General features: G+C 43.7%; 1 protein-coding gene across 26 annotated transcripts in view; it reads left to right on the forward strand.

Annotated features, from left to right (window-relative positions):
• Positions 1-21,551, forward strand: part of dst (dystonin) — a 138,307-nt gene that overhangs the window by 10,295 nt on the left and 106,461 nt on the right. For 24 of the 26 annotated variants that reach the window (XM_061789438.1, XM_061789423.1, XM_061789420.1 and 21 more), the window contains one exon: positions 10,862-11,072. In XM_061789438.1, coding sequence (XP_061645422.1) covers positions 10,895-11,072 — 178 coding nt within the window. In that variant the 5' untranslated portion in view covers positions 10,862-10,894. Of the gene's footprint in view, positions 1-10,379; positions 10,621-10,861; positions 11,073-12,310; positions 12,524-21,551 lie in introns of those variants that run through there. The other 2 variants (XM_061789435.1, XM_061789437.1) reach the window with 2 other exon arrangements.

Below are 21,551 nucleotides of genomic sequence, written 5' to 3' on the forward strand. Positions count from 1 at the left end.
CGCGGACCAGCTCGCTCCAGTCTTCACTCAGATCTTCAACAGATCTCTGGAACTGTGCGAAGTTCCATCCTGTTTCAAACGCTCCACCATCATCCCAGTCCCCAAGAAACCTGCAATCTCGGGTCTGAATGACTACAGGCCTGTCGCTTTGACATCTGTGGTCATGAAGTCCTTTGAACGTCTTGTGCTGGACCACCTCAAGAGTGTCACAGGTCCCCTGCTGGACCCCCTGCAGTTTGCCTACCAAGCGAACAGATCTGCGGATGATGCAGTCAACATGGGACTGCACTTCATCCTAGAACACCTCGACAGTGCAGGGACCTACGCGAGGATCCTGTTCGTCGACTTCAGCTCAGCGTTCAACACCATCATCCCTGAACTCCTTTCATCCAAGCTTCTCCAGCTCAGCGTCTCACCTGCCATCTGCCAGTGGATTTACAGCTTTCTGACGGGCAGGACACAGCAGGTCAGGCTGGGGGAGGCCACCTCATCCACACGCAGCATCAGCACTGGGGCGCCCCAAGGTTGTGTCCTCTCTCCGCTGCTCTTCTCTCTCTACACGAACGACTGCACCTCAGCGAACCAGACTGTCAAACTCCTGAAGTTTGCAGATGACACCACTGTCATCGGCCTCATCAAGGACGGTGACGAGTCTGCATATCGACAGGAAGCGGAGCGGCTGGAGCTGTGGTGCGGCCGACACAACCTGGAGCTGAACACGCTCAAGACTGTAGAGATGATCGTGGACTTCAGGAGGCATCCTTCGCCACAGCTGCCCCTCACGTTGTCCAGCTGCCTTGTGTCAACCTTCGAGACCTTCAAGTTCCTGGGAATTACAATCTCCCAGGACCTGAAGTGGGCGACCAACATCAAGTCCTTCCTCAAAAAGGCCCAGCAGAGGATTTACTTCCTGCGGCTTCTGAGAAAGCACGGCCTGCCACCGGAGCTGTTGAGGCAGTTCTACACAGCAGTCATTGAATCAGTACTGTGTTCTTCCATCACAGTCTGGTTTGGTGCTGCTACAAAAAAGGACAAACTCCGACTGCAACGGACAATCAAAACTGCTGAAAGGATTGTCGGTACCCCCCTACCCACCCTTGAGGACTTGCACGCTGCCAGAACTAAGACAAGGGCATGCAAAATCCTCTCGGACCCTCCCCACCCCGGTCACCAGCTCTTCCAGCTCCTTCCCTCAGGTAGGCGCTACCGATCAATGCAAACTAGAACTAGTAGACATTCCAACAGCTTCTTCCCTCTTGCAATCAACTTCTTAAACAGCTAACTTATAATTCCATTACAACAAGCTGGCAATTTTTTGACTTGAGTTCGTTGTCACATTTCTGTGGGGCCAATTATGTATTACTCGTGCACTCACTGTAGTTGTCTCGCCGTGCTGCACTATTTGCATATACTGGCCACTCATGCCAGAGTAGCATCTGCTCCATTTGCACACTGATTGAGGAGTATCTGTAACATTTGCACAACCATTGTCCCAGATTATCGCACTACTCGTCACTTTAAACCGCATACACTCCTTGAAGTCTCAGTGCCCTTTGCACAATGGTCATTGCACCGGACTATTGCGATATTAGCCATTCGAACTGCTCTAAGTGCTAGAGGACTCTGCATCTTTTTGCACAATTGTTTTTTGTCAATGTCTTTATGTCTCCAAAGTGTTCTGTAAATTGACTGTCTGTTGTACTAGAGCGGCTCCAACTACCGGAGACAAATTCCTTGTGTGTTTTGGACATACTTGGCAAATAAAGATGATTCTGATTCTGATTCTGAACATCGCGTGGACATCGGGGACAGTGCCTCTGGATTGTATCCAATCCCTCCAAACAATTGTCATCCATAATATAAAATAACACTAATACTGACAGATCGCAAAATAAAATCATGTAAATGTATCTTCTTTTCCTTTCGGCTTGTCCCTTTAGGGGTCGCCACAGCGCGTTATCCTTTTCCATGTAAGCCTATCTCCTGCATCCTCCAACTGCCCTCATGTCTTCCCTCACGACATCCATCAACCTTCTCTTTGGTCTTCCTCTAGCTCTCTTGCCTGGCAGCTCCATCCTCATCATCCTTCTACCAATATACTCACTATTTCTCCTCTAGACCTGTCCAAACCATCTGCTCTCTCTAACTTTGTGTCCAAAACATCGACCTTGGCTGTCCCTCTGATGAGCTCATTTCTAATTTTATCCAACCTGGTCTTTCCGAGAGCAAACCTCAACATCTTCATTTCCGCCACCTCCAGCTCTGCTTCCTGTTGTCTCTTCAGTGCCACTGTCTCTAATGCGTACATCATGGCTGGCCTCACCACTGTTTTATAAACTTTGCCCTTCATCCGAGCAGAGACTCTTCTGTCACATAACAAACCTGACAACTTCCTCCACCCGTTCCAACCTGCTTGGACCCGTTTCTTCACTTCTTGACCACACTCACCATTGCTCTGGACGGTTGACCCCAAGTATTTAAAGTCCTCCACCCTTGCTATCTCTTCTCCATGTAGCCTCACTCTTCCCCTACCACCCTTCTCATTCATGCACATATATTCTGTTTTACTGCGGCTAAATTCCTTCATTCGGCTTCATTCCTCTGCTTTCCAGTGCATGCCTCCATTTTTCTAACTGTTCCTCCACCTGCTCCCTGCTTTCACTGCAGATCACAATGTCATCTGCAAACATCATGGTCCACGGGGATTCCAGTCTAACCTCATCTGTCAGCCTATAAATCACCACTGAAAACAGGACAGGGCTCAGGGCTGGTCTCTGATGCAGTCCCACCTTCAATTAATCCGTCTCCAGCTGTTGATTGGTGCGCTCACATTGCCCGTTAGTCTGAGGATGATAGCCAGAGGATAGACTAATACCTATACCAAGCGCTGTGCAAATTGCTCTCCAAACCTGCGAGGTGAATTGGGGGCCCCTGTCAGAGACTATATCAGATGAGATGCCATGCTGGCGGAAAACGTGCTGGACCAACAGGTCGGCAGTCTCCTTCGCAGATGGAAGCTTGGAAAGTGAGGGAAGCCCAGAAACGAAGTCTAAGGCGACCAAGGGTGTCTGTGAATGGGAACCGAACGCAGTAAACCGGAGCTTGGTTTAGAGGATGTCTTATTTTGAGCACTTACTGTGCATGCAGAGACAAAGGACCGGGTGTCATCTTCCATGGTGGTTCATCAGAAGTGTTGACGGAGGAAGGCCAATGTTCTGCAGATTCCAGGGTGACAGGTAAGTCGATGAATGGGCCCACTGTAGCACTTGGTGGACCGAATCAGGGACAAACAGGGAGTTCCGGGGACCCCCACCAGGATCAGCTTGTTCTTCCTGGGCCTCCTTTACCAGCGTTTCTATTTCTAATGTGATTGATCCCAGAAAGCAACGGGGAGACAAGATGGGATCTGGATCATTCTTGACACTCTCCGAGGCGAACTGGCGGAACAGGGCATCCGCCTTGGTGTTCTGGGCGGTAGGACAAGGTAAAGGTGAACCTGTCAAAAAAACCCACCTGGCTTGACGGGAGCTCAGCCTCTTAGCAGAGTGGATGTATTCCAAATTCTTGTGGTCGGTCCACACGATGAATGGGTGTTCGGCGCCTTCCAGGAAATGCCGCCATTCCTCCAACGCCATCTTCACCGCCAAGAGCTCCCGGTCTCCAATCTCAATTTTTCTCCGCCTGAGACAACTTGCGAGAAAAGAAGGTGCAAGGGTGGACCTTACCATCAGTCTGGGATCGCTGACAGAGCAACGCACCAATCCCCGCCTCTCATGCATCGACCTCAACTATGAACTGCCTCTGTGGATCCGGATGAACGAGGATAGACGCTGAGGAAAAAAAGTCTCTTTTAGCTCACAGAAGGCCATGTCGGCCTTCTTAGACCATTGGAAGGACGTTAGGGTTGATGTGAGCGCAGTGAGGGGTGCTGCCACCGGACTGTAGTTCCGAATGAACTGCCGTTAGAAGTTTGCGAAGCCAAGGAATCGTTGCAGCTCCTTTCTTGTGGAAGGGGTCCTCCACTCAGTGACTGCAGCTACATTGGCTGGGTCCATTTGAAGCTGCCCCACAGCAATGACATAACTCAAAAAGGTGGTCTTTGGAACACTTTTCTGCTTTAAAAAGAGCTTGTGCTCAAGGAGCTTGTTCTCAAGGAGTCTCTGAAGTGCTTGTTGAACATGTTGTTCGTGGTCTGTGACAGAACGGGAGAAAACCAGGATGTCATCCAGGTATACAAAAACACATTTTCTGATCATGTCACGCAGGACGTCATTGACTAGTGCCTGGAAGACAGCAGGGGCATTGGTACTCGTAGTGCCCTCTATGTGTGTTAAATGCTGTCTTCCACCCGTCTCCCTCCCGAATGCGGATAAGGTGGTAGGCCTGGCGCAGATCCAACTTGGTGAAAACTGTTGCCCCGTGAAGGAGGGGAAAGGCAGAGTCAATCAGGGGCACTTATTCTTAATGGTGATGTTATTAGGGCCACGATAGTGCACACATGGACGGAGGGTCTTGTCTTTTTTGTCCACAAAAAAGAAGCCTGGCCCCACCGGTGAAGAGGATGGTCGGATAATACCTGCGGCCAATGACTCGCTGATGTAGGTCTCCATGGCCTCCCGCTCTGGATGAGAGATGTTAAAAAGACGGCTGCTAGGTAGCGGTGCACCGGGCTGTAGTTCAATAGCGCAATCGTAAGGCCTGTGTGGGGGTAGCGAGGTGGCATGGTGTTTGCTGAATACTGGAGCTAGGTCATGGTAAATTGAGGGGACACCTGATATGTCAGGGGATTTACTCCGACTTCGGCCACTTGGGGGCACCGCAGCAGATCGCAAGCGGTTCTCATGACAGAAATTGCTCCATGAGTTGATCTTGGGCACGGTCCAGTCAATGCTGGGGTTATGGAGCTCAGCCAAGGCAAGCCAAGCACGATTGGAACTTGAAGACAAGGGAAAACATAAAAACTTAAAGTCTCGAGATGGTTACCTGATAGCTTGAGGGAAACGGGAGCAGCCTCTTGCTGCCCATCAAGGGCAGTGGCATTCTTGGGAGTGGTCAGAGCCTGTAGATGAATTCTCATCTGTTTAACTATCCATCCATCCATCCATTTTCTGAGCCGCTTCTCCTCACTAGGGTCGCGGGCGTGCTGGAGCCTATCCCAGCTGTCATTGGGCAGGAGGCTTGGTCATGTTGCTCCAAAAGCATGCTCTGTCCAGTAACTGTTTGGCGAAGGGGATCCCTCTCCGCTGTGTCCATGACAGGCCAGACTATGCTGTCAGGATTCAGGTTGCAAGTTGGACCCAGATGCAGAGAGGACAGGGAGGTGAGTTTGTGAATAAAGGTTTATTTCAGCTTGGAAGCCCAACGAGGACCGGTCTGGCAGGGTAGGAGTCCGTGTTGTTGGTGGGCCACAAGAGGTGAGCACTGGTTTGCAGGGAGCAAGGGCAGATGGCAGACTGGGGACAAAGAACAAGAATTAGATAGAGGTAACTCACCACTACTAACAAAAAGATAGGCAAGGTGGCTAGGCTACAAACTCGACGTAGAGCGTTGATAGTCTGGCAACGAGTTGGAGTCCCACAGCGTCTTAAGAGCAGTCAGGTGTAATTAGGATGACAAGGTGCAGCTGCTAGACTCCAACACGTCAACCCTAAAAAGCACTCATGACACACACACACACAGGCTGGACTCAGGGTGCTGAAACAGCAGCCCTGACACTAGCCTTGTAGTGTACTGATATGTGTTGGAAACCAAAACAGTAATTTGATGTTTTCATATATCTATTCACTCTGATGTAATCTAGAACTTCATAATAAGAGCGCGATCACTCCCAATCTAATTTTTTTTTCAGTTTCAGATGTGTGGGATATCAACAGTTTAACCTGACCTAAAAAGCAATGGCATTCATCGTACTAGGAACATTATCAGTAACGGTTCTTCTGCTGAACACTTATTTCTAATATGTACATGGTTTTGTTCTCGAGAAAGATTGTATCACACGCACAAATAATGTGTAACGTGTCACACAGAATATAAAGTATCCTGCATGCATTCCCTTTCGTACTCGTCATGTCTCCAGCTAGAAATGATGTGGCTCAGATGTTTGGACGAGTGGGATGTGAGAAATGATCTCATCGATCTCTGCGGCTGTGGCGCAACTTCCTGCCTCCATTAGTTGTTCTGCAATAATTCAGATAGCATATGAAACCTATCAGGATGATCTGAGATATTAGTTTTTTGAATAGAGAGCCACACTACTATGGACAAAAGTATTGGGACACCTGGCTATGCATACACAAAGAATACAAAGTCAAAATAGAATAGATTAATGAGTTGTGCCCCCACTAGCATCCACTTTTCTGTGTTCACTGATCCAGAAGATCAATTGTGAGGTCAGATCTAATTTTGTATGAGGTCAAGTTCTTCGTCACCTCCAAACCTGTTGGAATTAGAGGGCTTGAAACTCTCTCATACAATTATTTGTTGATTAATCAATAGAAGTGTATCAATACTTTTCTCTATACAGGAATACTTAATGGTTCAAATTATACTGTTTCCATGTTTGTTGTGTAGGTGAGTAAACACGGAATATAAAGTATCCTGGTGTGTTTTTTAAAATCATATTTTCTTTTCATTTAATGCTTTTACTGGTGCATTTCACAAAACCTGTTGTGGTGTGTTGTGCAGTGAGTAGCTTTAAATTGTGGTGCACAGATAGACATTCATGAGAGAGCTTAACAAATTCAGTGGTGGTTCAGTCATAATTTCTTTTCTGCGCTCAGATCAAAATGTGCCGTCATAATGTGCTTCGCACACAGATGTATGAAAGCATCACTTTTTAATAATATAAAGTTGTATTTGATGTTTCCTGGCAAGTGCAATTCTTTTATGTATTATGTCATAAAGACTATTCCATAAGAGAATTTTGTTGATAGTTGCAGCATCTTATTAGAGTGGTGCTAAGAATGGTGTACCTCTTGTAAGATGGGGGATAAGCCTTGAATTAAAAAAACATGGGATGGGCCCTAATCTGTCAGCTATTCTTATCCCTGTCCAGATTGCTTCTTACATAAAACTGAGAAGTATTAAGGCTGATTCAGAATACACACTTTTCCCCATGGTGCTTATATTTTTGTGTCATAATCTTATTTTTTCCCCCTAAATTTATCTATCTGTCCCTTTCTAAGATTTATGGGCACACAGAAAAATATGATAAAAATGCGACTCGTCACATTTTATCGTGATGAAACATGGACAAAAGATGAAGGGGTTTATATTATTAACAGTGTTTGACTGACCTAAGAACAGTTTCTTGGAGTTGATTTCTTAAATTAGAATTCCTTTTCTTATTCCAGTAAATGTGGGACTTGCAATTTCTTCTCCATCTTCAACTCCAGCCTTAAAATGACCCAGCCTGTCTTGTTTATCGTGCTCTGTTGAAAATATCACAATCATCTTTCTGTATTGTATTTCTGATTTTCTATATTCCCCTAAATCATGTAAAGCTACTTTGCCCTTGCACCAGAGTTTATCAACACATTGTAACCTGTATTTGCTCAGTTGCTCAATATCACTATCAATATAATTTATCAAAGATACCTCTTATGATAACTCTACACAAATGTCTGTACATCCACATTCAAAAATAGTGTTACCTCTCTGACAGCATCACATACTTGTAGAACCCCAATTCCAATGAAGTTGGGACGTTGTGTTAAACATAAATAAAAACAAAATACAATGATTTGCAAATCATGTTCAACCTATATTTAAGCGAATACACTACAAAGACAAGATATTTAATGTTCAAACTGATAAACTTTATTGTTTTTAGCAAATAATCATTAACTTAGAATTTTATGACTGCAACACATTCCAAAAAAGCTGGGACAGGTGGCAAAAAAGACTGAGAAAGTTGAGGAATGCTCATCAAACACCTGCTTGGAACATCCCACAGGTGAACAGGCTAATTGGCAACCGGTGGGTGCCATGATTGGGTATAAAAGGAGCGTCCCTGAATTGCTCAGTCATTCACAAGCAAAGATGGGGCGAGGTTCACCTCTTTGTGAACAAATGCGTGAGAAATAGTCGAACAGTTTAAGGACAATGTTCCTCAACGTACAATTGCAAGGAATTTAGGGATTTCATCATCTACTGTCCATAATATCATCAAAAGGTTCAGAGAATCTGGAGAAATCACTGCATGTAAGCGGCAAGGCCGAAAACCAACATTGAATGCCTGTGACCTTCGGTCCCTCAGGCGGCACTGCATCAAAAACCGACATCAAGGTGTAAAGGATATCACCACATGGGCTCAGGAACACTTCAGAAAACCAATGTCAGTAAATACAGTTCAGCGCTACATCCGTAAGTGCAACTTGTAACTCTACTGTGCAAAGCAAAAGCCATTTATCAACAACACCCAGAAACGCCGCCGGCTTCTCTGGGCCCGAGCTCATCTAAGATGGACTGATGCAAAGTGGAAAAGTGTTCTGTGCTCTGACGAGTCCACATTTCAAATTGTTTTTGGAAATTGTGGACGTCGAGTCCTCCGGGCCAAAGAGGAAAAGAACCATCTGGACTGTTATGGACGCAAAGTTCAAAAGCCAGCATCTGTGATGGTATGGGGCTGTGTTAGTGCCAATGGCATGGGTAACTTACACATCTGTGAAGCCGCTATTAATGCTGAAAGGTACATACAGGTTTTGGAGAAACATATGCTGCCATCCAAGCAACGTCTTCTTCATGGGTCACAGAGAGAGCCTGCTTATTTCAGCAAGACAATGCCAAAACCACATTCTGCACACGTTTCAACAGCATGGCTTTGTAGAGTGTGGGTACTAAACTGCCCTGCTTGCAGTCCAGACCTGTCTCCCGTTGAAAATGTGTGGCGCATTATCCATCCATCCATTTTCTGAGCCACTTCTCCTCACTAGGGTCGCGGGCGTGCTGGAGCCTATCCCAGCTATCATCGTGCAGGAGGCGGGGTACACCCTGAACTGGTTGCCAGCCAATCGCAGGGCACATACAAACAAACAACATTCGCACTCACATTCACACCTACGGGCAATTTAGAGTCCCCAATTAATGCATGTTTTTGGGATGTGGGAGGAAACCGCAGTGCCCGGAGAAAACCCACGCAGGCACGGGGAGAACATGCAAACTCCACACAGGCGGGACCGGGGATTGAACCCCGCTCCTCATAACTGTGAGGCTGACGCTCTAACCAGTCGGCCACCGTGGTGTGGCGCATTATGAAGCGTAAAATACGACAACTGAGACCCCGGACTGTTGAACAGCTGAAGCTGTACATCAAGTAAGAATGGGAAAGAATTCCACCGAGGAAGCTTCAACAATTAGTGTCCATCCATCCCTCCAACCATTTTCTGAGCCGCTTCTCCTCACTAGGGTCGCGGGGGTGCTGGAGCCTATCCCAGCTGTCATCGGGCAGGAGGCGGGGTACACCCTGAACTGGTTGCCAGCCAATCGCAGGGCACATAGGAACAAACAACCATTCGCACTCACAGTCATGCCTACGGGCAATTTAGAGTCTCCAATTCATGCATGTTTTTGGGATGTGGAAGGAAACCGGAGTGCCCGGAGAAAACCCACGCAGGCACGGGGAGAACATGCAAACTCCACACAGGCGGGGACGGGGATTGAACCCCGCACCTCAGAACTGTGAGGCTGACGCTCTAACCAGTCGGCCACCGTGCCGCTACAATTAGTGTCCTCAGTTCCCAAATGTTTATTGACTGTTGTTAAAAGAAAAGGTGATGTAACACAGTGGTAAACATGACCCTGTCCCAGCTTTTTTGGAACGTGTTGCAGCCATAAAATTCTAAATTAATGATTATTTGCTAAAAACAATAAAGTTGATCAGTTTGAACATTAAATATCTTGTCTTTGTAGTGTATCCAATTAAATATAGGTTGAAGATGATTTGCAAATCCTTGTATTCAGTTTTTATTTATGTTTAACACAACGTCCCAACTTCATTGGAATTGGGGTATTAGCTATTTATATTTCGTGAATGAGAGTTTTTTTCAGTGAGTGTGAGTTTTTTTTTTGGGTGTGTTTGTGTTTGTGAGAGGTAAATGATATTTTTTGCCTATACGGGACCTCCTTGCACACATTCATCAAAACTTTTTAACTGCGTCCAAATGCCCCTCAATGGTGCCACCTTATGTTGTATACATTATAGCCAGTCAGCGGGAGCCCCCTGGTGATCTTGTCCTCCCAGCTTGTTATGCGTTTGTATCCTGCCAGCACCTTTGCGGGTCGCTGTTGGCTGCAGCCTGGTTTGTTTGGCAGGCGCGCATGACGCGGTGAAACATGCACTAGCCTGCACTCTCGTCACAGCCAGCTTGCCTGCCCACCTGCCTCGACAGCACACGACTCGCTATCACCATCATCCCCTCGGCTCATTCTGGAGCTCAAGACAGCACCTAGCATCCTTCGCTCAATGAGCTCAAATTGTGAGCCGCCCGGAGCATCCCTACAAGGGCGTGGCACTGCGTTGACGCACGGAATGTGGGATTGACCAGTGAAAGAAGCTAATAACCTGCAAATAGGATTGTTTTTTTGGGGAGTGCGGGGGTCTTTCCTATCATGTATAGCGTGGTAAGTCTCGACGTTGACCTGGCGGGGGAGCTACACACTATTGACTTCATGTTGCCATTATTTAGCGTTATCTTTTGTTGTGGAAAATGTGCTTACTTTACGCACTTTGACCCAAATCGCGAGACCAAATAGACATAACTGCTTTTTCTTTTGGGGAAAAATTCTCCTTTACCCTTTCATTTGACCGTGTTTCATTCAAAATGACGATTTCTTTAATTATTTGGATCCCCTTTTGTCTCAGAGCTCCTGTTCGAGGAACCCTTCCCTCCACTCCATGTCTTCCTCCGCGGATTTATCCGAAGAGGAAGATTACAGCGTCAAATCTGGGGTGGCATCGCCGGCACCTGGCGACACTCTGCCATGGAACCTGCCCAGACACGAAAGGTCCAAGAGGAAGATCCAGGGGGGCTCCGTGCTGGATCCGGCAGAGAGAGCGGTGCTCAGGATCGCAGGTGAGAGAGCCACTTGTGTGTTTGTGGTGGGATTGTGATTGAGGGGGTGGGAGGAAGCACAGCAGACTCTCGCCAGGCTTTATTGTGACATCTTGAGGAGCCATTTTTTTGGCGGCTGACACACCCTGCTCTGTGTCAGGGGCTGTGTGTGGCATGTGTAATGGCATTTTGGATCAGGAGATAGATAGATAGATAGATAGATAGATAGATAGATAGATAGAGATAGATAGATAGATAGATAGATAGATAGATAGACAGACAGACAGACAGACAGACAGACAGACAGACAGACAGACAGATAGATAGATAGATAGATAGATAGATAGATAGATAGATAGATAGATGCAGTAAACCAATTGAGATGGATTGCTAACTGAAGAGATGAATAGATAGGTGATGGGTGGATATAAATTTGAGGTCACATGAAAGCTGGTTCCCAATCCCTGTTGTATTTGATCCAAATGTTCTTCGATTTAGGTTGATGTCAGGGCTCCTAAATGATTCCAGACCAAACTCCTCCAACCACTGTGCCTCCCATAGAATTGTCCAAAAGTCTTGGTAAAATAAATAACTAATATGGAAGGGTGGCTTAAGCGATAATAGGACCCCCCACGATCAAAGTCAGCGAAGGCCCGATTATCAGGTGTCTGTAAAACATGACACTGATCAATCATTCAGTGGTGTGGGGTGTGTTAGGAGAAATTTTGTCCTCCCTGATCTTCTCAGAAAATTGCCGGGGCCTATAATCTTACATGGTAAGCCTATTTAGTTACACACTGTAAGGGCACTTAGAACAACGTGTGTGAGGTCTTACATTTTGTTTTTCAGATGTTCAAAATCGTGAGGTATGATCTGTCTGTCTGTCCGTCATGACCTTTATCTTGCTGTAATTAGATAACGAACAAAACTAACGTTTGATTGGTTTGAAACCGGCTAAGACACAGCGCCTCCACTGGACGCTGCAAAAAAATGAATGTTTCATATAATAAAATTGGTATCATCTTAATTTGCTCAAGGATTCCTGGGCTCATGTCTCTGTTGCGCTATAGTTGCACCATGTTTCCCCAATATAGTAAAAAAAAAAAGAGTCCGAAAAGACAACATGACATGCGAGTAGCGACACTTTTTACAGCGCTTGCAGGACCGCCCTCTCGTTCCCTATCAATCCAGTCAAGTCCGGGCAGGAAGTTGGTTTTATTGGACGGGGTGCACGCAAGGGAGGGATGTAGGGCGTTTTCTTCGGCGCAGCAACAGCGCCGATCACTCTTCAGGAGCCACCACGTACACACACATACAAATTCTACACGCACATGCTGTGTCCCTGGCCGCCGCTGGTGAGGGTCCAGTGTGGGGAGGCCGTGTTATGGCTCAGCACGCCGCGCAAGGATATGCTTTCTCGGACGAACAGGAATACCTCCAGGCTTATGAGGACGTTTTGGAAAAATACAAAGGTAAGGGGGGTTGAAGGTTTAAAATGTTGTCGGATTGCAGCTTGACAGCGCAATACATGTCAGCGGGACCGACCCACCCACCCACCCAAGCAGCCGGCCACCTCCTATAGCCCCCCCACCCCTCCTCTCTAGCTAGCTTTGCTCTGATAATTTGTGCTGTGGAAAGGTGGAAATATTTCAAGCGTGACATCATAGGGTGAATTTTAGTGGCTTGGTTATATGATGAGATTCATTTGACAATCGGGGCGTATTTGTTCAGTTGCTGTGTGGAGGTAATCAGTGTGGAATAAGCTATTGCTGCGTAGTTTAATGTCACTGAAATACTTTAAGCTATTCTAGTGACAAGGAAGCACCCATCTTAGTGTTTTTTGTGTGCTAAATTATTTGTCTGATGAGTGTAGGGCAAAGTATAGGTATCACATTTGTCATGTCACATACAGCACTAATACACTAACATCAGTGATCTATATTGCCACTGTGCAGTTTCTAAGTCAATGGATTTGTATTTCTGATGGTAAATCAATATAACTGTCGGTGGAGTTGTGCTTTTGTCAAAATACTTTTTATTTTTACTTTTTTTTTTAAATAGACAAATAAGCTTTCCATTTGACAAGAAAAGGTGTATTGACTTATTTTAAGAGTTAAGGCTAGGCCAGAATAGAATGCCTTTGTTTTCATTGTAGTTTTAAATATAGCAAAATTATACCAAAAATGCAGTTTCTTCTCAGTGCACAACACAATTCTCATACATACTCACACAAACCTCATATGGAAACCCAAGTATTTTAGATCAAATTATGCATGCAAGAAGCCTTTTCTAAAAATTATACTTTTTTCAGTTGCGTAGATACTATCATTACGTATCGTAGACCTAGATTATATAGGTTATAGGTTATTGCAGGATTTCCATGTATTGATACAATCAATGGTCAAGTGTTGCGATGCTGTATCACAAGTTATTCTGCAATTCCTACCCCTAATTTTTTATGTGTTCCTCTATCATTTTTCAAAATTTATCAACTCATAAAATCAATTACAAGGGTAAAGCCCGTATTTTGTGATTTTTGGTCTTTACCCTTGTAATTGAAGACCGTATTTTGTAATTTTTGGTCTTTACACTTTTAATTGATTTTATGAGCTGAAAAAAATGGAGCAATTCTGGTCTAGAGATAATATGTTGTTTTAGTGTAGATTTTCATTCATCTAGGTGAGGGTATTTAGTTCTGAAGATACCCTTTGGATAAAAAAGTGATAAATGCAAAAAAAACTACATACATACAATACATACAAAAAGAGGCCCACTACATTACATTGAACATTTGTGCATGTGCTTTAGTAGATCTTCCTTTCTGAGATGATCTTATAGAGAGAGAGAGAGAGAGAGAGATGAGACAATGCAAAAGCACGATTAGGCGTTTCCTCCTTAGAGATGCTGCACTGAAGTGGATGTGGTGCTGTGGATGTGGCGCATGTGAGCGGACTACATTATTGAGACGAATTCTTGCACATGGGTTGTCAGGCCAGGTCAAAGGGTGGAGATCCCGTGGAGCTAAACTCAACCTGACAGCCGGGCTTTTAACTCTTCTATCTCCTCTGCACAAATGCAAAAAAACAAAACACGGGATAGATAGGATACAATGATACACTTATGAGTTCCTTCCCCCAGCTGTTCTAACACCAAGCCACCAGGGTCAGTCAGCTGTGGCATTAAGCACCTCGATTGGACTCCATTGAGATCTTATGATATAGCATAATTAGCCAGAAGAACTGTGACACTCAGCTTTGTACAACACGATACAGTAGACTCCCTGAAGATTTTTGCATTGAAGATGAACTTTATTAAGAAGGGTAAGACATGCTTTCCTGATATTTTTTGGTGATAATTCCAGTTTTTTTGGGAAGACAAATTTTGCCTCAAAATCTTTCAGTTTTTTTCCTTCCATGATATTTAATGTGAAGTGTGACGTTTGTGTGAGATCAGAATTTTTTTTGATAGTAATTCAACTGGTTGACATCTTGTTTGTTGCAAAGTACATGTTCTTTGCAAGCTTTTATTACCATTTATCTGATGAAGCAGAGAAAAGCTTTAGACACATTATAAAGATTCCAAAGTTGATGACGAAGTTGAAGTCACTGCATTCTTAATTTTTAATGATGGGAAATTTGTTGCATTCAAGTATCAGTAAATCCAAATTTTCTTCAATTTACAAAACTTACCTGATTTAACATTACAATGTTTATTAGGGCGGCACGGTTGAAGAGTGGTTTAGCACATCAGTATCACACTTCTAAAATTGGGGTTTGGAATCCAGGCTCCTTCTTGTGTAACATTTGCTGTTGTCCCTGTGCATGTGTGGGTTTTCTCGGCGTACTTCAACTTCCTCCTTCATTGCAAAAACATGTTTCTTAGATTAAATGAACTTGTTTCTCAAATATTTTACACCTAATAACCACCTCAAAAATACTTACCTTTCCAAGTACCACCAACATTAAAATACATTTAAACAAATTAACATTAACATTTGACTTAAATATAGGGGGGAAAAAACTGCACTTAAATAACGATTTAATTGAAATGTATTGGCCCTGCGATTGACTGGCGACCAGTTCAGGGTGTACGCCGCCTCTCACCCAGAGTCAACTGCTCCAGCAGGCCCACTACCCTAGTGAGGATAAGTGGTACAGAAAATGAATGAGTGAACAAATGAAATTCATTGCACATAAGTCAAATAAAAATTCTACCTAAATCAAATTTTTAAAACAAACAGTTCTTAAAGATTACTGTAAATGCACATGTATTGTACTAAAAAGTACAACTGAATCGTACTTAGGCAGTGATTCTTTTGCATACCATTAAAGGGAGCCTGCGTACCACTAGTGGTACTTGCACAACACTTTGAGAATCACTGCACTCTAAACTGTCCATAGGCGAATATGAGTGTTTATGTGTATTTTTTTCTATGTGACCTGCAATGGGCTGGCGACCTGTTCAGGGTGTACCCTGCCTCTCACCAAAGTCAGTTGGGATAAGCTTTAGCTCATCCACAACCCTAGAGTGGTACAGAAAATGGATGGATGGATGTTTGGCTATCAAGAGGACTAAACAGCTAGCCATGTTGATAGTATGCACATGATACTTTAATCAGCAAAGTATCCAGGTATACATGTAATGGCTGTACTGTATAATGAGATGCAATACTTTATCAACAATTCCGCCATTACAAAGATAATAGCACTTAATTTTGACATTGTCATTGTAATTTACCAATGTGTTGATTATTTTGCAGCAGACTGAGAAGTGTATGCAATATGTTGTGACCTTGTCGTAATAAACATTTTGTTACATTTATCACCTCTCTGATAGTGTTATTCAAAACCCATCAAGGCAGAATTTTACTGTCTGGAAAGAGTTTTTGCTTTGACCTTAATTCTTGTTGTAATGATGAGCTCGAGCCACAAGCTTCTCCCCATGTGAAGACTAGAAAAAGAACACATTTCCATAGCAAAATCACAACACAAGCACAAAGACAACAGCCAGGGGGCTAAACTATGAACTAGACTATATTTCTTTGTACCAAATTATACAGTCATTATTTAGACTACATAATTGCACATTTATATACATTGGCTTCACGAGATGTTCACTTTTAATGACATCATCACGATGTACTCTCACTATGTGGAGACTCAGAATTATAATTACATTGAAAAAAAAAATGTGTACATAACCACTGTTTAGCATGTGCCTGTACTGTAATACCACCCAAATTTGGAATTTTGAAATTAATGAGAGTTTAAGGTTAAATTGTGGCATGACTCAGCATTGCAGAACCCGCATTGGGCAGGCACATATTTAATTGCGCTCGCTTGCACAAATGCCACACTAAGTAGGTATTAGAGGTAATCATACACTTAACTACTCTGGGTCACACTGGAATTCAGTGGTAATTTTACAATAGGCTATACACTCTTGGAACGAGGTAAAGACAGTGTTTCTTAAGTACATATAAGTGTGCATAGTGCTGGGCTGTGTTGGATCACACTGTTCTGGCAAAGCCTGTTTGGTAGGCCACTCAAGCTCTCCAACAGTCGACTGTTTCAATGCAATAAATGTTTGGTGGTTCAGTCAAATTCTGAACTTTTGAATGGTTTCATTGGGTTGAAATGACAATATTATCACCAATAGAATCCATTCAAAATGTGTTTGTGCCTTAATACTACTACTGCACAACACATTTCTACAGACATGCACTGTAAGGGAGAGATGTTTGATAATGGGCAAACAGTTTGATGGTTTGGTTCTCACAGGCCCATCGCCAGTGCTCAGTAAACAAGCCATAACCGTCCACAAATCAGTTTGGTTATCATATTTATGGTATTTTTTTTAGTCAGTCTCTCGTCCGACAGGCAGGTATATTGATTACTATATGTACAAGATGAGTACAGTACATTTTGCCAGAAGCAGAATGAAGCGTATCATCGGGAATTTCAAGTGGGCACATTCCTTCACCGATGTTACGTTAAGGCCCATGAGAACTCAAGAAGGCTTATCAGTGTGATGGAGTATCCCGGAAACACACCCCCTCTATGCTACTACCGCACAAGGCCAGATTGGCTCTGCCACCTCAACTCCTGTTGAATCCAAATCCAACGGGACATTGCCTCAGTTTGCCTGGTGATGTTAGCTACCAGCTGCTTCCTGGACACACCTTTAATTCCCAACCGTCCAAGTATTCTCTGGAGTGACTGCCCACCTAAGCCCCTGGAGCTGAACTTGACTGGTAGATTTCAGGGCTTTCATCCATTTTCCTTTACCAGGTATGGTCCTCCAAATGACCATATCTGGTCTTAAGGCTAGTGTTTGTTATCTTCAGGTCGCACTGCAACTCCTAGTCGTTTGCCGAGGCCAAGATATCTCCGTTCTTCTGTCCTGCTGTAGCAGTCTCTCAAAGTTGATAAAGTGGGGTCAGGTGGAAAGTTTTTTTTCAGCTTTTTACTTACCTATTCTTTCCCCTCTACCAATTGAGTCAGGATCTTATCGCGACACCACTGTAATTTCCTGTCTGCCAGGCTTGACTGGGAAAATGAGCGGAGATGCTTTCTGGCCAATCTCTGCCAATCCCCATGTGGAGGTTTGATGGAGTCGGCAGGACATCATTAGACGGAGCAAACCAGAACTCGATTCTGTTCATAACTTTTATGGACAGAATTTCTAGGCACAGCCGAGGCGGAGAGGGGGTACGGTTTGGTGGCCTCAGTAGCGCATCTTTGTTTTTTGCAGATGATGTGGTTCTGTTGGCTTCATCAAGCCGTGATCTCCAACTCTCACTGGAGCGGTTCGCAGCCGAGTGTGAAGTGGCTGGGATGAAAATTAGCACCTCCAAATCTGAGACCATGGTCCTCAGTCGGAAAAGGGTGGCGTGTCCTCTCCAGGTCGGGATGAGATCCTGCCCCAAATGGAGGAGTTTAAGTATCTTGGGGTCTTCTTCACGAGTGAGGGAAGAAGAGAACGGGAGATCGACAGGCGGATCGGTGCAGCGTCTGCAGTGATGCAGACTTTGTATCGGCCCCTTGTGGTGAAGAAGGAGCTAAGCCGAAAGGTGAAGCTCTCAATTTACCGGTCAATCTACATTCCTACCCGCACCTATGGTCACGAGCTGTGGGTCGTGACCGAAAGAACAAGATCCCGGATACAAGCGGCCAAAATGAGTTCCCTCCGCAGGGTCGCCCTTAGAGATGAGAAGCTCGGTCATCTGCGAGGGGCTCAGAGTAGAGCTGCTGCTCCTCCACATTGAGAGGAGCCAGAAGAGGTGGCTCTGCATCTGATTAGGATGCCTCTTGGACGCCTCCCTGGTGAGGTGTTCATGTTCAATAGCTACATCTCTAATTGTGATTATGCAATACTGTATATAATGTGAGCATAAGTGCACCATATACGCTGTCACGTTTGTATTTGCATTGTTGGGCAAAGGGTTCCATAATTGCAAGCTAACGGGAAATGTCCCACCGTGTTTTTTGTTCCCAGCTGAAGAAAGTGGGTGGGATGGTTGTGCTTAAAATGGATTTTGTCACATTGAGGTTTTAAGTTGTGTTGTCCTTGTTGCAACCTCATGCAAATTCGACATACCAGCTTGTTGGTGTTAGCGGGATGGCCGCGTTCATCTGTCTTGAATCCAAAATTTTTCCACATCGTCGTGGGAGCATTAGGCTTTGGAGCTAACTCCATGAATGCTGCTCAAGTTTCTGTGACTGCAGCTACCGGCTCGCCGTCATAAAACGTAGCTGCGTGTATGCAAGCACCCGCATTTCAAACGCACGCACGCGCGCGCACGCACAGATGCAGACAGTCACGTGCCGGGCCAATCAGACGGAGGGTCCCCGCCTTTCATTCACTATCTCTGATTGGTTTACAGACCACGATGGGTTTCATGTGTGTGCTTTGAAGCTGCAGAAATATTTTTGTAATTACTCAAATGACTCAGCACTTGTACGCACCCTCTTTTTTTTTTTACTTATTTCTTTCTTTATTTATTTTTTGTTGCCGCCCTATACAGAAATTCGGCACATACACGACCAAATTAGTCGCACTCTAGAGTCCTGTCTCGTCAAAAACAAAAACAAAATATATATTCATACGACAGATTTCCAGCACCTCGACGGAGTACTAACCCATAGCTCTGCGTCCAAAGACACAAATTGATGGTGCTTTATATGTCCCTGCTAATTTTTGTGCGTCACAGACACGGGATGCACATCAAACGAGATCCCTGAGAAAGCATAGAAGTTTTATTTATTTATTTTTAAAAAAATTATTATTATTATCACTTATTATTATCACTTCTTTGGTCTGCCCTCCAGGGCGTTGCCCTGCCCATCCCCTCTTGCTCCATGTCGACATCACCACTCATCACATTCGAGCGGCCCACCCACCCATCATGCTCTCTCTATGGAGACTGTCTGTTAGCGCACAAAAGACACTTTGTGTTTATGGGAGCAGCGTACAAGTTCCAGAGACTTGTTCATGTGTCAAGTTGATAGTGGTGGTGGCTGACACTCCTTTTGACTGAGCAATGACAACACCAGGAAGCCACACTTTGAAAGTGCTCTCCCCTGCTCAACAGATTTAACATCCCTGGACTGGGAAGTCATTCAGTTAGTGGCTCAGCGCACCCCAAAACAAGGCTGTGAGCCTCTAAATCATCTTATTAACATTTAACAATAAGATACTTAAGACATTTACTGTAGATTATTATTATTATTTCTTTTAGCCGTACATGACGTAATTCACAATAGCTCTGTCGGATACCATGATTGCACGCTGTCTAATTTTAAAGGGCATATTATAGCCAACAAAAGTATACAGTACTAATGACTCATTTTATACCACAAAATCTTCAAAACGATCACTTTGCAGGTCTTCTGGTACGCAGTAATCTTTTGATCTAAAAGTCTGCTTGAACTCCATTTATATGGCTCCTTTCTGCACTTTACAGGACAGATCAGTGTATCATTGTATGGCTGCGCCCTGCAATGTTGTATACCATCTCATATAATGTTCCTAGGTTAAACACACTCTTTGTCCATATTATTTAGATAAGTCTGAGTGCACTTAACACTTCCACAATGAGTTGCAAAGACTCAGCATCATACCTTTACTTGAAATGTTTACCAGCCTGCAGGTCAATCACATATATTATTATTATTGTTAGTATAAATAAAATACATTAAAATCACAGCAATTATTAGAAATGATAAATCAATCAATTTTTTCTCTTTTTAAAAATGTATATAAGCTGTTTTTCTTTCTTTGTTTTTAAATGCTTTTAATCATGTAAAGCACATTGAGTTACCTTGTGTATGAAATGCGCTATATAAATACATTTTCTTTGCTTTGCTTAACATCAAATTTTCACACTGACATCTCATACACTTTATCAATTAGCTTTATTTTAAATGGACTGTGTGATTCACAGCAGCATAGTGCTCAGAATAGAAGTTACTTTGTCTTAATTTGTTCATTCCTACATCAGCAATCTTTAAATGTATGCTTTTATTTCTTTATAGATGATACATGTGCTGGCTATTGATTTTTAATTGTGAAGTATACCGGCAATGCAGTCACATGCAGTTGCGTCATGCTGTGTTGTATTTATATGCTGTCATGGTGACAAGGAGGAGAGCAGCAGGACTGGACTCCATTCCACCGCTCTGCTCTGCTCCTCTCACATGACATCATCTATTCTGAATCTGACTCACGAGCTGCAGCCAAGGCAGCTTTCCGCTCCGGCAAGCACCGCCCTTCTCTACTGAGTGCAAATGCTTGCAATTTATTTTGTAATGGCAACAGGAAGTAGATTTGTCAGCAATGATTGCTAAGCTGTTCGTCAAAACAATTGTTTTACTCAGAATTTAGTTGCGCTTTTTTAATGTAATGTAATACATTTTTGAAGTTACTTAAATGGTTTTAATTAATGAATAAAATACATTAAATAATTACATTTAACATTTTCATGACAAGATAAAGGGCTCAAGACTCCGACCAAATTGGTCAGCTTGTGCGATTAAAAATTTCATCTTGTTGCATTTGCGTGGGTGCATGTTTTAATGGTTGAAAGTCATAATGTTTTTCTACTGCAATGTCCTCCTTCTTCACAAGAGAGAGAGCGAGCGAGCTGTGATCTATCTATCTATCTATCTATCTATCTATCTATCTATCTATCTATCTATCTATCTAAACACCGTTTATAGCAGAGACATTTGATGATACTGTATGTGCAAAGTTAAAAAGTCCAGATTCCTTTAAAGAGAATTGCATAGGAAAACAAACTATCATTAAAATAGAGTGCAGTATTTGCAGTAGTAATGATTTATCCATGTTCTGTTTGGGACTATGATTTTAAATAGGTATAAATTGGTTTGTTTTGCTAGTAAATAATTTGCAAAATAGTGTGAATAATCATAAACGTTACTTTTATATGGGGGTGGTACACTTAATTTTTAAATGTAATTTTTAAATGTATGTCAATCA

The sequence above is a fragment of the Phyllopteryx taeniolatus genome, chromosome 11 (genome assembly GCF_024500385.1).
Source record: "Phyllopteryx taeniolatus isolate TA_2022b chromosome 11, UOR_Ptae_1.2, whole genome shotgun sequence".
Lineage (NCBI taxonomy): Eukaryota > Metazoa > Chordata > Actinopteri > Syngnathiformes > Syngnathidae > Phyllopteryx > Phyllopteryx taeniolatus.